The 16,711-nt window shown below is 37.9% G+C and overlaps 1 protein-coding gene across 4 annotated transcripts in view; it reads left to right on the top strand.

The window, feature by feature from the left end:
* Positions 1-16,711, top strand: part of ATG2B (autophagy related 2B) — a 76,731-nt gene that overhangs the window by 31,937 nt on the left and 28,083 nt on the right. For 3 of the 4 annotated variants that reach the window (XM_055556532.1, XM_055556531.1, XM_055556534.1), the window contains 13 exons: positions 523-625; positions 3,608-3,803; positions 4,093-4,235; positions 9,311-9,468; positions 9,858-10,030; positions 10,488-10,638; positions 11,838-12,037; positions 12,598-12,678; positions 13,864-13,970; positions 14,128-14,220; positions 14,769-14,839; positions 15,773-15,849; positions 16,112-16,282. In XM_055556532.1, the coding sequence (XP_055412507.1) occupies positions 523-625; positions 3,608-3,803; positions 4,093-4,235; positions 9,311-9,468; positions 9,858-10,030; positions 10,488-10,638; positions 11,838-12,037; positions 12,598-12,678; positions 13,864-13,970; positions 14,128-14,220; positions 14,769-14,839; positions 15,773-15,849; positions 16,112-16,282 (1,724 nt within the window). The remainder of the gene's footprint in view (positions 1-522; positions 626-3,607; positions 3,804-4,092; positions 4,236-9,310; positions 9,469-9,857; positions 10,031-10,487; positions 10,639-11,837; positions 12,038-12,597; positions 12,679-13,863; positions 13,971-14,127; positions 14,221-14,768; positions 14,840-15,772; positions 15,850-16,111; positions 16,283-16,711) is intronic. The other variant, XM_055556533.1, reaches the window with a different exon arrangement.

The following is a 16,711-nucleotide window of genomic DNA, read 5'->3' as shown; positions in this document are numbered from 1 at the left end:
ACGTTTAAGGGGTATCTAGAATCTTCCCTTATCTTTTAGTGATAAGGAACTCATTGTTCTGGTAGAAAGTCATTCTTTGTAAAATGGAATGAAAAAGCATATATGAGGTTATTGTGAAGAGGTAATTCTTAAACAGCGCTTGTCAAAATAAACATTTAGAAATGTAGTTATTATCTCTGCATTCCTAGATTAACGGCATAAACTTTTATGTAGAATGATCGTAAGTGGCACTCAGTAAGTGGCAATTACTATATTTAATATGATTATGCACCTTACACCATTGGTTAACCATCAGTGCATAAGAATTTGAGTTTGTACAGAATACAGCATCTTTAATTTATCTGCTCATCCTGTCTCCTCATGTGTACATGTGCAACAGAAACAAATGAATACATGTTGTTGAACTTAATGCTGCACCATGTCCCTGATTTAGAGGATCTGTGCTCATCTAAGGAAGCAAGTATCTTTTCTCTTAATGTGGGAGAAGAAATGCATTTCCATTAATCAGTCTTGTTTTATTAGGGTCATTCCAGGAAGACAAAGGAGAACCATCTATTAAGTTTTTCCATGTGGCTAGTGGAGGAGATGGAGATACAACGTCATCAGATGACTTTGACTGGCCGCGGTGAGTAAGCCAGTGTGTATGACACACGCATTTAATGAGACTTCTCTTTTAAAAATAAATTACTGTAGCTTTTTTGACTGACATTTTGGCCATAAATTTAAGCTAAAAGTATCCAGCCTTGATGAGAGAACCCAGAGGAAAATGGAAAAATTAAAAATATGTAGTGAGTACTCCTTTATCAGAGGTGACTGTGAGATAACTGACAGAGATGGACATACATAGTATGTTCTCTGCCTCAGGTTACCTAGCCTAATTAGATGGACAAAAGAATCATTAACCATTCTAAAAATAGTTCATTTTTATAAAGGGCTTTAGTAGAAGAGAAATTATACAGCACTATTTGGTTAATTGTCAGATGAATTTTGTAGTCAGCGGTTATTTCAGGAAAGTGTTTTCATATCTGGGGAGCTTTTTCAAAACACTGATTCTTGGGCCCCACCTTGAGATTATGAGATAGAGCTGTGTATCAGTATAGTTTAAAAATTATACCAGGTGATATGTTCATAGCAGTACTATTAAAAATAGCCAAGACATGGAAATAGCCTCAATGTGCATAGACAGATGAATGGATTAAAAAAGACGTTCCACCTGTATACCTTCGACTACTCAGTAAAAAAGAATGAAATGATGCCCTTTGCAGCAACATGGATGGAACTAGAGATTGAGATACTGAGGGGAAGTAAGTCAGAAAGAGAAAGACATATCATATAGTATCACTTATAAGTGGCATCTAAAATATGACACAGATGAACGTATCTAGGATACAGGAATAGACTCACAGAGAACAGTCTTCTGGTTGTCAAGGGGGAGGGGCATATGGGAGGAATGGAGTGGGAGTTTGGGATTAGCAGATTCTATTATATACAGAATGGATAAACAAGGTCCTACTGTATAGCACAGGGAACTGTATTCAGTATCCTATGTAAACCATCATGGAAAGAATATACAAAAAGAATGCATGTACATGTACAACTGAATCGCTTTGATGAACAGGAGAAATTAACACAACATTGTAAATCAACTATACTTGAGTGGGAAAAAAGTATACCTGGTGATTCCAGAGTACAGTTGGATTTAGAGAACTACTGCCTCAGGATTTCTTTTTTTTTTTTTTTTTTCCTTTTTTTTTAATTTTATTTTATTTTTAAACTTTACATAATTGTATTAGTTTTGCCAAATATCAAAATGAATCCGCCACAGGTATACATGTGTTCCGCATCCTGAACCCTCCTCCCTCCTCCCTCCCTGCTTCAGGATTTCTTAGGCAGGAGAAATGATTTTTTAAAATTAAATTAGCCTGATAGTGGGCTTCCCCAGTGGTTGAGCGGTGAAGAATCCACCTGCAGTGCAGGAGCTGCTGGAGATGCAGGTTCGATCCCTGGGTCGGGAAGATACCCTGGAGAAGGACATAGCAACCCACTCCAGTATTCTTGCCTGGAGAATCCCATGGACAGAGGAGCCTGGCGGGCTACAGTCCATGGGGTTGAAGAGACTCAGACATGACTGAATTGACTTAGCAGGAATGCAGCAGCAGGAATGATCCTTTATTATACTGAAAACTTAGTATGTGAATAAAGAAAACTGAGTCTATGAGTAAAAAATTATGGTGATCGTGGGACTCACCTGGCAGTCCAGTGGTTAGGACTCTGCACTTCCACTGCAGGGGATGCAGATTCAGTTCCTGGTTGGGGAACTAAAGATCCCCATGGATCCCCAAGCCACATGGTGCAGCCAAAGACAAACAAACAAAGCAAACAGTTGTGCTTGTTCCTGTGCCATTTTTCTACCTGCCTACTTCCACACCCCCATGCCCTGTGTATGAGACCTGTCAGACTCCTAGGACAGGCACGTCAGTGCATGGCTGGTAACGACCAGGGGTTTTCATCATGAATGAATCTACTTCAGTTAGGTAATTTGAAAGCACAGTTCACATTAGCATATCTATAAATTAGGAACCAGTTGTTTTAATTTATAACTAGTAGCAACTGGCACTGCCTTCTTAGGAAAAACAAGGGACCTGTTGTAGATGCAGCAGAGCTGTTTTGTTTGAGAGCCGTGCCTCGTGGCGCAGGCCGGTGTGGTGAGAAGGAGACCACAGAGCCTGGTGCTAGTGATGTGCCGCAGCGGGTTGGGAAAGGACTGGCCTTACTCTGGACAGACGCGCCTGTCTTCAAAAACTGTTAGCTCCTGATGTTTGGGGTTTGTAGCTGTAATAAAAACACCCCCAATAACACTAGCCTTTTATTACTGAAATTTCTAAAGGGGAAGGTTACTCTTGTTATTGCAGTTATAAAATACTCCCCTACCAATCTCTCCTTTTCCATTTGAGCAGTGTATATAAGATGAGGTTTCTTAGGTATGCGAGAGTATTCCATGATAGCCAAACAGCTGGCATGCAGGATTTGGTTTAATGATAATACATAGAATTCTAAGGTAAATGTGCTAGTTGTTAATGAAATTTTAAAAATTTTTATTGATTTATAGTTGATTTATAATATTCTGTTGATTTCTGGTGTACAGCAAAGTGATTCAGTTACACACACACACACACACACATATTCTTTTTCATATTCTTTTCCATTACAATTTATTACATTGAATATAGTTGTCCTTGCTATAAGTAGGAGCTTGATGTTATATATATTAGTGTGTATCTGCTAATCATAAATTCTTCATTTATCTCTCCCCCACCTCCTTACCCCTTTGGTAACTGTAACTTTGTTAATGAAATTTTCAATATCCCTTTTATTCTCAAAAGATGAGTGTTTCCGGTTATTCAAATGTAAAATGTTAATGCCTTTCTTTTATTTGCTTATTTCATCAATTCCACTTTTAAGATTACAGGAGTGGGTTACATTCGACATAATCAAACTTTATGCCTGTCATTAATGATTTAATCAGTGGCCTTTGTGTTAGTTGTATACAAGTTAGTTTTGCAGTTTACACTTAGATCTTGCTTTCTAAAATCCTCTTTGCTGTCAGAATTGTACTGAAAGTGAACCCACCAGCCATGCATTCCATTTTGGAGAGAATAGCAGCTGAGGAGGAAGAGGAAAGTGATGGCCACTATCAGGAGGAAGAGGAGGGAGGCGCTCATTCCCTGAAGGATGTCTGTGATCTGAGAAGGCCAGCCCCGTCTCCCTTCTCTTCCCGTAGAGTAATGTTTGAAAATGAACAGGTAAAGTAAAAGTGTGAGCAAGCAACAACAGATTTGCCCTCTGTCAGATAGCCATGGTTTTAATGCTTTATCTTTTAAAAAAATACTTTGTATACAGTTTTTGCTAGATTTTTAGCTCCAAAATTGAATAATATATGTTTTTTTCCCTCCTTGGTTAAAAGTTACATGCTTATTTATTTGCTCACATACCATGTCATATGGGTAGGATAAGCAGATACTATTACTCTTTTAAATATAAAATGGTTATTTGATGCTTTTTTTTTTTTTGCACTAAATTGTTATGTTCTAGATGGTGATGCCAGGAGACCCTGTAGAAATGACAGAGTTTCAGAATAAAGCAATCAGCAATTCTCACTATGTGCTGGAACTTACATTACCCAATATTCATATAACACTACCTAATAAAAGCTTTTATGAGAAGCTTTATAATAGGTAAGTTTAAACATGTTAATTTAAATCTTTGGGATTGAACTTTCCTGCCTCACTGCCTCTCTCCCACCCTACTTCGCTATTTCCCTCTTCCCTCTTTTCTTTTCCTGTTTTAATATTGTCGACTCTTTCAGTGTACTTTGTATGGTGTTGATTATAGAACCAGTACTGTTGTGGTGGGCTACTGTCACAGCAGAGTTTCCTAACCAGTGCATCCGGTAACAGGGTTTCTTGTGTGTGAAGTATTTATTCCCTCCACCCTAGGTCGCCTGGTTGCCCTCTGTCCCCTTACCGCAGAGTACTGAGAAAATGCCTCTGTGTACAGTGATACGACAATGCACTGAGGCCTGTACAAGTATCACTGCCATTTTATAGCTGAGGAAACGGAGCTCATGGGGACTAGGTAAATTATCCAAGTTCTTCAGGGTTTATGATCTTTCTACTCTAGAAGGCCATTTATTTCAAAATACTTGCTTGGTATATATGTTTAAGGGTATTTAAATATGGTAAATTTAAGTTTTTATACACAAGTTACAAATTAGAGCTTCTAAGTTTAACCAGTCCTTTGGATTGCAAGGAGATCCAGCCAGTCCATCCTAAAGGAAATCAGTCCTGAATGTTCATTGGAAGGACTGATGCTGAAGCTGAAACTCCAATACTTTGGCCACCTGATGCGAAGAACTGACTCATTGGAAAAGACTCTGATGCTGGGAAAGATTGAAGGCAGGAGGAGAAGGGGACGACAGAGGACTAGATGGTTGGATGGCATCACCGACTCAATGGACATGAGTTTGAGCAAGTTCCAGGAGTTGGTGATGGACTGGGAAGGCTGGGGTGCTGCAGTCCATGGGGTCGCAAAGAGTCGGACACGACTGAGCGACTGAACTGAACTGACAGTGATGTGAAAAGAGTTGGAAGATACTTGGATAGAGGGCCAAGAGACACTGGTGTAGAATCAGAGTCCTAGAGTCTTTGTACAAGGAGTGTCCCTCCTGAGAGTTTAAAACACACACACACACACACACACACACATCTTGTTAGAATTAGAAACTCTTAACTTACAACTTGTGTATAAAAACTTAAATTTACCATATTTAAATACCCTTAAACATATATACCAAGCAAATATGTTGAAATAAATGGCCTTCTAGAGTAGAAAGATCATAGATGAAGATCTTGGACAGTGTATCTAGTCCCCATGAGCTCCGTTTCCTCACCTATAAAATGGCAGTGAGTCTTGTACAGGCCTCAGAGGCTGGTTTGGAGCATTAAATGGTATAACGTTTGGCAAGTTCTGAGAACAGTGCCTGACAAAGAGTAAACACCCCGTAGTCCTCTAATATTGTCATTCCCATCCACACTGGCATAGCTGGAAAGGTGGCGATGTGGGTTTCTAGAAAAAAAGATGTCCTTAATGTCTGTTATTGTAGCTTCCCACATGTAAACAAGTTTTCCAAATTTTTGTTAATCTTGAAACTGCACACTGTTGTTTCTGCTATAGATTTGCGTGTATGTGTACTCAGTCACTCAGTTGTGTTCAACTCTTTGTGACCCCCATGGACTGTAGCCCGCCAGGCTCTTCTGTCCATGGGATCCCAGGCAAGAATACCGGAGTGGGTTGCTGTTTCTCCTCCAGTGAATCTTCCCAGTCCAGGGATCAAACCTTCATCTCTTGCGTCTCCTGCATTGGCAAGTGGATTCTCTACCATTGTGCTATCAAGGGAGTCCGCTGTAGATTTACTTAGTGCCAAATAGGATTTGGATTTATACATGATCTAAAGTTTGGAAATCACTAATCTCTAGATCACTCTCCTTATTTTTTGGCTGAGGAATGTCTACCAAACTAACTAATGTGCAGGGCTAAGACTGAGCAAAATGAAACAGTTAGTGCAAGGTCCAGCCCAGAGGTCAGAGGCCTTCATCCGCTTCTGTCTCCTGCATTGATTGAGCAGGTTAAATTGGGACATCAAAATTGTAATACACACCTGAAACATTGCATTTACAAATATTTGTTCATTTACCACCTCTTCTTAAAATACAGGCCCAGGCCTTTTTTGATTATGAGCCACTGGTTAGAATTTTTTTTTCTTGATATATACCCAAGGCTTTGGCTACAGCTATCAGTTTCAATTTCTTTAAAGTAGAGTGAAAAAATAGTTTGAAGCCAGTCTGAGTGCAGAATCCTTTCAGGTTTTTAAGATGTTTTCCCTTCATTCTATATACTTAAAAGTCATCAGTTAGCACAGTACTGAATTAAACTGCTTACAATTGCATATAGCTGGTATGAGCAGATCTGGGGCCAAATGCAATGGACCCAAGGTGACTATACAAGGAGTATAGTCATTGGTGACTAGACGAAGCATACAGTACAGCTCTGGAGGCAGAAGTTCTTAGGTGAGCTGGGGAGTTGTCCACCAGCAGTAGACAGGTAGCATCTAGAGGGCTGGTCAGTCTGGCAGCTGGGGTAGTAAATTGGCAAACTGGAGATCACCTGTTCATCTGGGGAGCTGGTTAGGTAGGGTTGCTTAAGAGAGCTTCTGTTCTCTCTTACTCTGCTCACTTCTCTGTCTCCCAGGCCCCTAGAGTTGTATAAATACTGCAGTGTTCCCACCCTCTGGATCATAGAAATCATGTATCTCAGTTACTCAGTATGAATTCTTTGCCCTTCATTTGGCTTTGTATTTACATTTTTTTATTTTAAAAATTTTCAGACATTCTCAAACTTATAGGAATGTTGCAGGTACAGTATAAAAAGCTTTTTATCCCCTCAATAATTTAAGAGTAAGTTGCTGAGTTTCTGTCCCTTCAGCCTTGAGCAGTTGAATGTGTATTTCTCACAAACAGGGACATTCTTCTACCTAACCATAGTTCAGCCATCAGAATGAGAAAATTAATATTATGCATTAACATCTAACTCTCCGACCCCATTAACATTTTGCTAAATGTCTCAGTAATGCCCTTTACTATATATAAAATTTAAAAATATCTTTCTGAGCAGGAATTATAACCAACTCTGCCTTTACTGCATACATTTAAAATAATGGTTTATTCCTTTAGTCTTAGAGGAGAAAATGGCAACCCTCTCCAGTGTTCTTGCCTGGAAAATCCCATGAACAGAGGAGCCTGGTGGGCTGCAGTCCATGAGGTTGTAGAGTCGGACATGCCTGAGTGACTGAGCATGCATTCCTTTAGTGCTCTCACTCTTCTTAGAAAGACAGTCTTAGATACAGGAAGATTTTTTTTTCTCCTACGTCTAAAGTCCTTTAGAATAGAATACAAAAAATTCTCTACCTAGTTTATTAAATCAGATATTTACCAAGCCTTCATTATGTTTCAGGCTCATAGCCATAAAACCACGGTGATATCTCTAAATATCTTAAATGTTTCCTTTCTTGATTTAAAACATCACCTAATGTATTAATGGTGTCAAGACTGTGTTTAGACCAAAATGTAAAATCATATGAAAACAGTAAAATCATATGAAACTTAGGTTTGCAGGTTTCATACTACAAACTCCAGGTTTTATTCAAAGTAATAATTTCTCTTTAACCTATAGCTGTAGGGAATAAGGTAAAGGAAAATTTCCCGAGAAAATTCTTCATTTTATACTTTCACTGTTGCTTCATATAGGAGTTTAGACTAAGACCTGAATTTAGACTCTTGTTTCTTTGTCCTGTGAATAATGTGCCCAAGAGATGATGAGCCACATGAGTACCGAACAGATGTGGGCATCACTGTCTGTATCTGAGATGACATGCTTCTGCCCTGAGTGTCTGGTGTTCTTTACCCAGTGATGCTTCCAAAAAGAGCCCTTTTGGGTTGGGATTGCAGTTTATGGAGAGTGACAGTACTCAGTCCTGGCTTATACTTTCTAGGGCCTCAGAAGCTCAGGAGTTGGCCCAGGAAGTTCCTAGACCAGTGGCTTCTCGCAGGAAGGGGCCAGGGTTGCGTCATCGCTTGTCACCTTGATTGGTATTCACACTAGGCTTTACGATGAGCCTGTGCTTTTGGCAGTCCTTCATGTGAGTCATCTGCTGGTCCTCCCTTCAAACCTTCAGTGCCCGCTGTGTCACGGCCACCGTGCTCGGCACATGTAAAGATGACTAAGGCACAAGTCCCTCTCTCTGAGGGGCTACAGTCTAGGGAAGGGAAACAAGAAAATAGAGTATTCTAGGTGCAGTGACTACTGCATTATGCCTGTGAAGGATACGCAATGGGTCCAGGCCTAACAAAAATCTTTGTAAAGGGCATTATAAAGTCTCAGTTTTCATGACAACGTGGAGGTGAGTGGTGGGGCTGGGGATATCTGAGAAATGACAAATATCTCTTTCAAAAAGTGGGATGTAATATTAGCCTGGCTGGACATGTATCACCTCAGTAGTTATCAGTATTAACTTGGCTGTTCCGTGAGTTAGAAGAATTTCCTCTCTTTATTCCCTGTTCTATATGCTTCTTCATCTCATACAAATTTCCCAGTGAAGCTGTGCTTTCTCTTGAAGAAAGAAAAAGCAGATATCCCTAGAGACCATGAGCAATGGAAAGAACTGAGCAGGGAGCCGGACGTAATCTGGGCTCTGGTCCTGGCTCTCCCGTTAATTAGCTTTGTGACCTTGGGCAGGTCACTTAACCTTTATGAGGCAGTTTCTTTTTTTTTTACCTGCCGCGCGCGCCGCTCTGAGGCAGTTTCTTCAAGTGTAAAATGAAAATAATTCTCCCTTGGCTGTCCCATAGGATTGAGGCTGTAGTTTACAGAGTGTTTTCATATACACGAGTAGTCTTCCTTTTGTTATTTATGTGTTTTTATTTTTTATAAACCTCCTTTAAATGCGTTCAGATGTATGTAATTTGATCTGTATTAACACTGGTGAAGCTAGGCAGATAGCTAACTAGGTATGTAATTGTACAGCTACCTTTCTCACTACCCTGAAAAGTATATCAATTATTTTTCCATTGAAAGAAATTTCATTTCACCCTTTAGAAAAATTGCTATTCATGTGACTTCTTAAAGGAGTATCCTGTGGTTTGCCTTTAGTTGAAGTAGGAGTTATGTATTTATTTTTCAACTTTTGTCTTTATAGGATCTTCAATGATTTGCTGCTATGGGAACCAACAGCTCCTTCGCCAGTAGAGACATTTGAAAATATTTCGTATGGTATTGGGCTTTCAGTAGCCAGTCAGCTGATTAATACCTTCAGCAAGGATAGTTTTAGTCCGTTTAAATCTACAGTTCACTATGGTAATATATTTTAGATTTCTTCTGAATTAGAATGCCTGGTTTACCAGTAAACAAAGTAGTAACCTTTTAAATTGATGGATTTAAAAATGTTTGTTTGGTGTTCCCCATTTATAACAATATTTTATTATATCTTTTACTGACATAGTATTTTCCCACTTCTGTTTATTAATAATGTTATTAATTAAATGTTATATTTATAGTGATAGTGTATACACTGTCTGAAGTTCAGTGGTAGAGAAAAACGTAGAAGGTACATTTTTATTATTATACCTGATTCTTAGTAAAAATAAACAGGTAAAATGAATATTCTTGTGATGTTCAAGTTTGAATGCCCTTTTATTTTAATAGGCTGTTAGAACAGCTGTAATTGTGCCGTTTATTTCTCATAGATGAGGAAAGTGGATCTGAGGAGGAGACTTTGCAGTATTTTTCTACTGTTGATCCCAATTATCGTTCTCGTAGGAAAAAAAAACTAGACTCCCAGAACAAGAACTCACAGAGTTTTCTCTCAGTTCTTCTGAGTATTAATCATGGGTTAATTGCGGTGTTTACAGATGTAAAGGTAAGGATTTACAAATCTAAAGTGATTTTTCAAGTGCATCTCATTTTAAAACTACCATGATACACTCAGTCAGTCATTGAGGTAGTTTGAGGCTGTTTCAGTGAGTGATAAAAGTCAGTTTTCTGAGGTGTGCCATGATGACAGCAGCTTTGGAAATTTAGCTTTCATGGCAGATCAAAAGATAAACATGATATGAACCTTCTAAACATGGCAGTTGTACTCTTGAAGTGGTAACAGTAATTTACCTGTTGTAAAGGAGGATGCAGGATGGGATCATTTGGCTGAAGAGGCCTGACCTAGCATTTTTCATACCGCCATGTTGGATGGTTCAGGAACCAGACAGCTTTGCCGCAGTGGGGAGATCCTCCTGACCTGAATCAAGGAGCATCTTGAGGGTCCTTCTTACTTTTCTGCACTTAACTAATGACTTCTCTGTGTTTTCTGATCTTCTTATTAGCAAGATAACGGAGATCTGTTGGAAAACAAGCATGGTGAATTCTGGTTAGAGTTCAGCAGCGGCTCGTTACTTTGTGTGACGAAGTATGAAGGCTTTGACGACAAGCACTACGTGTGCCTCCACTGCGGCAGTTTCAGCCTCTACCACAAAGGTGGGGCAAGTGTGGAGAAGGTGTGCTTGTTCACTGCTGGTTAGACGCATTTACATCTTGCTTAATAAAGAAAATGTACTGAGAACAGAAATCGGTATTAGAAATTATTTTCCATGGGGTGTCCTATTCCACTGGCAAAGTAATAATTATTGTAAATTAAAAGTTGGCTTTTATGTTCTTTTTTTTGCAATGACTTTATTGAGATATAATTCATATTCCATGTAATTCATCCATTGAAAGTATACATTTCAATGTTTTTTAGTATTTCATAGAGTTGTGTAACCATTATCATAGTCAACGTGAGAACATTTTCATCACCCCCAAAAGAAAGTCTGTAACCTTCAGTTGTAAACCGCCGAAGTCCTGCAGTCCCCTCTAGCCTTAAGAAGTGTTAGTCACTCAGTCATGTCTAACGCTTTGTGACCCTGTGAACTGTAGCCCTCCAGGCTCCTCTGTCAATGGGATTCTCCAGGCAAGAAATCCCTCAGTCAATGGGATTCTCCAGCCATTCCCTTCTCCAGGGGATCTTTCTGACTCAGGGATCGAACCTGGGTTGCCTCAATTGCATGCAGATTCTTTACTATCTGAGCCACCAGGGAAACCAGCCTTAAGAAACCACTCATTTATTCTCAGTCTTTATGGATTTGCATATTCTGGATGTTTCATGTAAATGGAATCCCACAATAGAAGATTTTTTGTGATTGGCTTCTTGGCATGATGTTTTCAAGGTTAATCCAAATGTACCAGTGTTTCATTCCTTTTTTACTGCCAAGGGATAGCCCATTTTATGGATATACCATATCTTATTATACACTGATCAGTTGATTATTTTCTCTCAAGTGGTATTTCCTTTTGGTAGTACATACAGAATATACTGGTCTTTGAGTACATTCCTTGTGTTACTTCATGAATAGAAGTGGGATACTTGCACATTCTTAATGTTTATCAGATTTCCCTATTAAATGTAACTTCCTTGACATTTCAAATCCCAATTTTTTGTTTTTAAACTTGAAGATTCACTTATTCCAACATTAGTAGAGAAGAATGAATTATTAATGCCAAGCTAGTTCTTGGTCATTTTGCCTCCAGGGTTATGTTATGTTCAGTGGAAGAACGTGGATTTTTGTTTGGGTTACAGAAGTTCGTGAGTTAATTTCATGTAATCATTCTGTTATATTGTCCCCTCATTGTGGATATAGGCATAGTGGATGGAGCAGTTCCTTCTACAGAAACACGACTGCCTAGTTCAACCCGCCCACATTGGTTAGAACCTACTATTTATTCCTCTGAAGAAGATGGCCTCAGTCGAGCTTCTTCAGATGGTGTTGGAGGAGACACTTTGAATATGCTGTCTGTTGCAGTTAAAATAGTATCTGATAAATCAGAGTCCAATACAAAGGTATGTATTTTATACCATCAAATACTTGTTCTTGATTTGATTCACTTCAGTTTAGTCTCTCAGTCATGTCTGACTCTTTGCGACCCCATGGACTGCAGCACACCAGGCTTCCCTGTCCATCACCAACTTCCAGAGCTTGCTCAAACTCATGTCCATTGAGTCAGTGATGCCATCCAACCATCTCATCCACTGTCATCCCCTTCTCCTCCTGCCCTCAATCTTTCCCAGCATCAGGGTCTTTTCAAATGAGTCAGTTCTTCACATCAGGTGGTCAGAGTATTGGAGCCTCAGCTTCAGCAGCAGTCCTTCCAATGAACATTCAGGACTGATCTTTCGGATGGACTGGTTTAATCTCCTTGCAGTCCAGGGGTCTCTGAAGAGTCTTCTCCAACACCACAGTTCAAAAGCATCAATTCTTCAGCTCTCAGCTGATTCAAGTACTAGCTAATAAAAATGATTGCATAAATATAAGATATTTGTTTTCTTAGAAAAACTTTTCAAGTTTTGAACTAGAAGGTCATGTAGGTGATAAACATACCTTTTTGTGTTGTTCTGTGTAGGAGTTTCTCATTGCTGTAGGGCTAAAAGGAGCTACTCTCCAGCATAGAATGCTTCCTTCTGGGCTTAGCTGGCATGAGCAGGTAAGAGAGCTGGGACGTATGTATTGATTTATTTTTTATTCTGTTAGTATGTATTGCACTTACTGAAGAGTTCACAAATCATAAATGTTCAGTGCTCATTGAATTTTCATGAAGTAAATACTCCTATATAAACATTGCCTCTTATGTTAGAAAATAGGACATTATCACCACCCCAGAATGTAATTGATTTTTTACCTTATTATTTGGTTCTTAAACATCTCGAAGACAGAGTTATCTTGTGTCATTAAAGGGACAGGACCAATACAGTGCCTGTCATAGAGGAAAATAAATGATGTGTTGACTTGCACTTATAACTGTATATTCTTTTTTTTCCTTTTTAAATAACCATATATTCAAGTATCATAGTTTCAGAATTATTCCCTAGGCCAACAACATACATTGAGGCATTTATAAGGATTTATGTAATAAATTTCCAATGTAATAACTGTATTTGGTTAATTATATTTTTTCAGAGGAAACTTTGGGTAAAGTTCACTCTTCTTTACCTGAGAATAAAAACTGTACTCTATGTAATTCTTGTTCATTTTTCTTAGAAAGAGAAACCTTTTCTTTGCTTTTGGAAAATAAGTTGTTTTAAACTTAAATGCTTTCAGAAACATCCTGAAACATAAAGTGTATATAGAGAGGGGATAGAGAGATAGTTAGTCTGCTGGCTGACGGTAAGAGAGAGATTCAGCCTAACCTTTTTATTTAGATAGAAATATAGTAGGAGGGTAAATGGTGGTGAGAGGACTGGTTTTCAGACCGAGCTGGGTATAAATGAAAGGGAAAGGAACTTCTCCCCACAGTGGGTGTATAAAAAACCAGAAGGAGAGTTTTAGACAGACTTTAGGAAAAAAAAATTTTTTTTTTTAATTATTCCAAGCAAAATCATGTTGATGGTAGATTATACATACTTTTGTAGTTTCATAGGAGATGATTTTTTCAAGATTCCTGTAGCAGTGTGATTGTTGGATGAATCTCTTCATTTCAAATCCTAGTTTTGCAAATACTTTTTGAAGTAAATTCCTTCAAATGATGATTTTTTTTTCTTCTAACATTATGATTTTTCATTAAATGGTTGATTTTTTTTATGTTATTTTATTTCATGTTGGTATTAAGGATATCATATCAAAACTCTTTTTTTCTTCTAAAGCAGGGCATTTTATATTTTTGTGATTATAGATTTTATACTTCTTGAATATTGCTGATGAACCTGTTCTGGGATACAATCCTCCAACTTCATTTACAACCTTTCATGTTCATCTCTGGAGCTGTGCACTTGATTATAGGTGAGTTCATAAGTGGAGCAAAATAAAGTTTTACTCTTTAAGATATGTACTGAGTTTTGAAAAAAATATTCAGTAGAGTTAAGGTTCAAAATGCTCTTTAAAGGAGGTTTCTTTTGTTGTGACAGACTAATGTTCTCTTGTTTCTGTGTCATATTAGGCCTCTTTATTTGCCAATCCGATCTCTTCTTACTGTTGAAACATTCAGCGTTTCAAGTAGTGTTGCCTTGGATAAATCATCTTCTACTCTCAGGTACCATGTAAACCTCACTGTCCACTGAATGCAGCTGTTCAAAACATACCTTTAATTAAAGTCTCAATTGTGTGTTAAAAGCAACATTCTTTTACTGTTAGTCATGTTCCTTTATCTAAGTTTTCCATTTTTCTTTCTCAGGTGATTCATCACATCTCTTCAGTTCATTACTGTATTTCATTTTTTAGGGTGAAAATTAACTCTTGAGATTGTTAGTTTACTTTTTAAAACATTTATGTATAAACTTCCTGTAATACTTGATGCACTTTATTTTCCTAATTTAAACTTTGTGATTTGGTCATCTATTAAAACTGCTAAAAATTTAGAATTAATTTGAGCAGATGTTTAATCTCAGTCACACCATTTAAATATTTGTTACTCATAAACAGTGAGTTTTAAAGAAAATGTTCGATGACATTTATAAGTTAGAGTCTTCATATGACTTTGATAACATTTATATGAGATAGAATGGTACAACTAAGTGATCATGCAGCATATATTTGAGGTTAGTTTTTCAGGTCTTGATTTTATCTTTTTTTTCTCCCCAGAATAATTTTGGATGAAGCTGCTTTACACCTGTCTGACAAGTGTAATACTGTTACTATAAATTTGAATAGAGGTAAGAGTTAAAAAAACAGTATCTAGGATAGATGAATGCAGTTTTATTTTTTGTATCTCAATATTTTTTAAATATTTTAACTCTGAAATAATGCCATGAAATTAAAAGACGCTTACTCCTTGGAAGAAAAGTTATGACCAACCTAGACAGCATATTCAAAAGCAGAGACATTACTTTGCCAACAAAGGTCCGTCTAGTCAAGGCTATGGTTTTCCCAGTAGTCATGTATGGATGTGAAAGTTGGACTATAAAGAAAGCTGAGTACCGAAGAATTGATGCTTTTGAACTGTGGTATTGGAGAAGACTCTTGAGAATCCCTTGGACTGCAAGGAGATCCAACCAGTCCATCCTAAAGGAAATCAGTCCTAAATGTTCATTGGAAGGACTGATGCTGAAGCTGAAACTCCCAATACTTTGGCCACCCCATGCGAAGAACTGACTCATTTGAAAAGACCCTGATGCTGGTAAAGATTGAAGGCGGGAGGAGAAGGGGACGACAGAGGATGAGATGGTTGGATGGCATCACCAACTCAATGGACATGAGTTTCAGTAAACTCCAAGAGTTGGTGATAGACAGGGAGGCCTGGCGTGCTGCAGTCCATGGGGTGGCAAAGAGTTGGACACGACTGAGTGACTGAACTGAACTGAAGGGTCTTATCAGTTTGAATATTGTAATACCAGTTTGTAATATCACTAACATTGATGAAATGTATCAAATTATATATACTTAATTAATATAAGGCAAATTTTGTTTCTAACTCAAAATAAAGAGAACTGTAGGATTTTTGTAGGTTGAAGCTATATTTCCATTATAAGTATTTGCAGTACTGCCTGCCACAAATTTTAAAGAAATGCTAGTTTTATTAGATGTCTGTTGGATAAGCATTTTTTAAAAGTTATACTCAGATATTTTATTAATTAAAATTTGTTTAGATTATGTTCGTGTGATGGATATGGGACTTTTGGAATTAACCATAACTGCAGTAAAGTCTGATTCCGATGGAGAGCAAGTAAGTTATTAAAATAAATAGATATTTTTACTTGAGTATTTTTATTTTATAGAAGAAGCTAAAAACATACTGAACTTTTTTCCACTTGCCTAAATTTGGTCAGAAATAGATAAAATATTTTAAAATTAAGATTGAGTTATTATAAATACATATTTCCTGTGGCAAAACAAATTATATTTTATTTAATGTAAACCTCTGCGAAAATGTTTTTTCTCTTGTTTTGGTAAATGTTCATATCCTTTTTTCCCTCTTTCCTGTCCAGACTGAACCGCACTTTGAATTGCACTGTTCGAGTGATGTCGTCCATGTTAGAACGTGCTCAGACTCTTGTGCTGCTCTAATGAATCTAATTCAATATATTGCAAGCTATGGGGACTTACATGCCACTAACAAGGCAGACGTGAAGCCAGGAGCTCCTCAAAGAAAGGTGAAGGTACAGCCACCAACCTTATTCTTAAGAAATCACTAGCCCCGCCCTGTTCCATCCAGATGAGTGGCATGGGGACATTAGCAAGGTCTTCTTGGCAGTTGTAGGGTAAAAAGGAAACTGAAAAATCATCTGTCTGTTTCTTAGTTTTAAGGCAGTGGGGCCTAGAAAGGTGATTCCACGGGCCTTTTGGGAAAACAGTTCTGCTGTTTGATGCTCTTGATTTTAGAACGTTCATCTTCTCAACCAGCAAACGTTTTCCCAGACTTACGTTATTTTTGTATCCTCAGGGAAGAAAGAAAACATTTATCATCATGCGAGAGCCTGTTATATGCAAGTTGTATGTAAAAATGCTATGAGAAAGTAGATGGCAGGAATTAGTATTATTACCAGAAGACTCATTTATATGATACTATCTTTCATGTTTGAAAGGAT

Source organism: Bubalus kerabau, chromosome 19 (genome assembly GCF_029407905.1).
Source record: "Bubalus kerabau isolate K-KA32 ecotype Philippines breed swamp buffalo chromosome 19, PCC_UOA_SB_1v2, whole genome shotgun sequence".
Taxonomy (NCBI): domain Eukaryota; kingdom Metazoa; phylum Chordata; class Mammalia; order Artiodactyla; family Bovidae; genus Bubalus; species Bubalus kerabau.
Note: the sequence above shows the minus strand (reverse complement) of the source record. Positions and strands in the feature narration are given on the sequence as shown.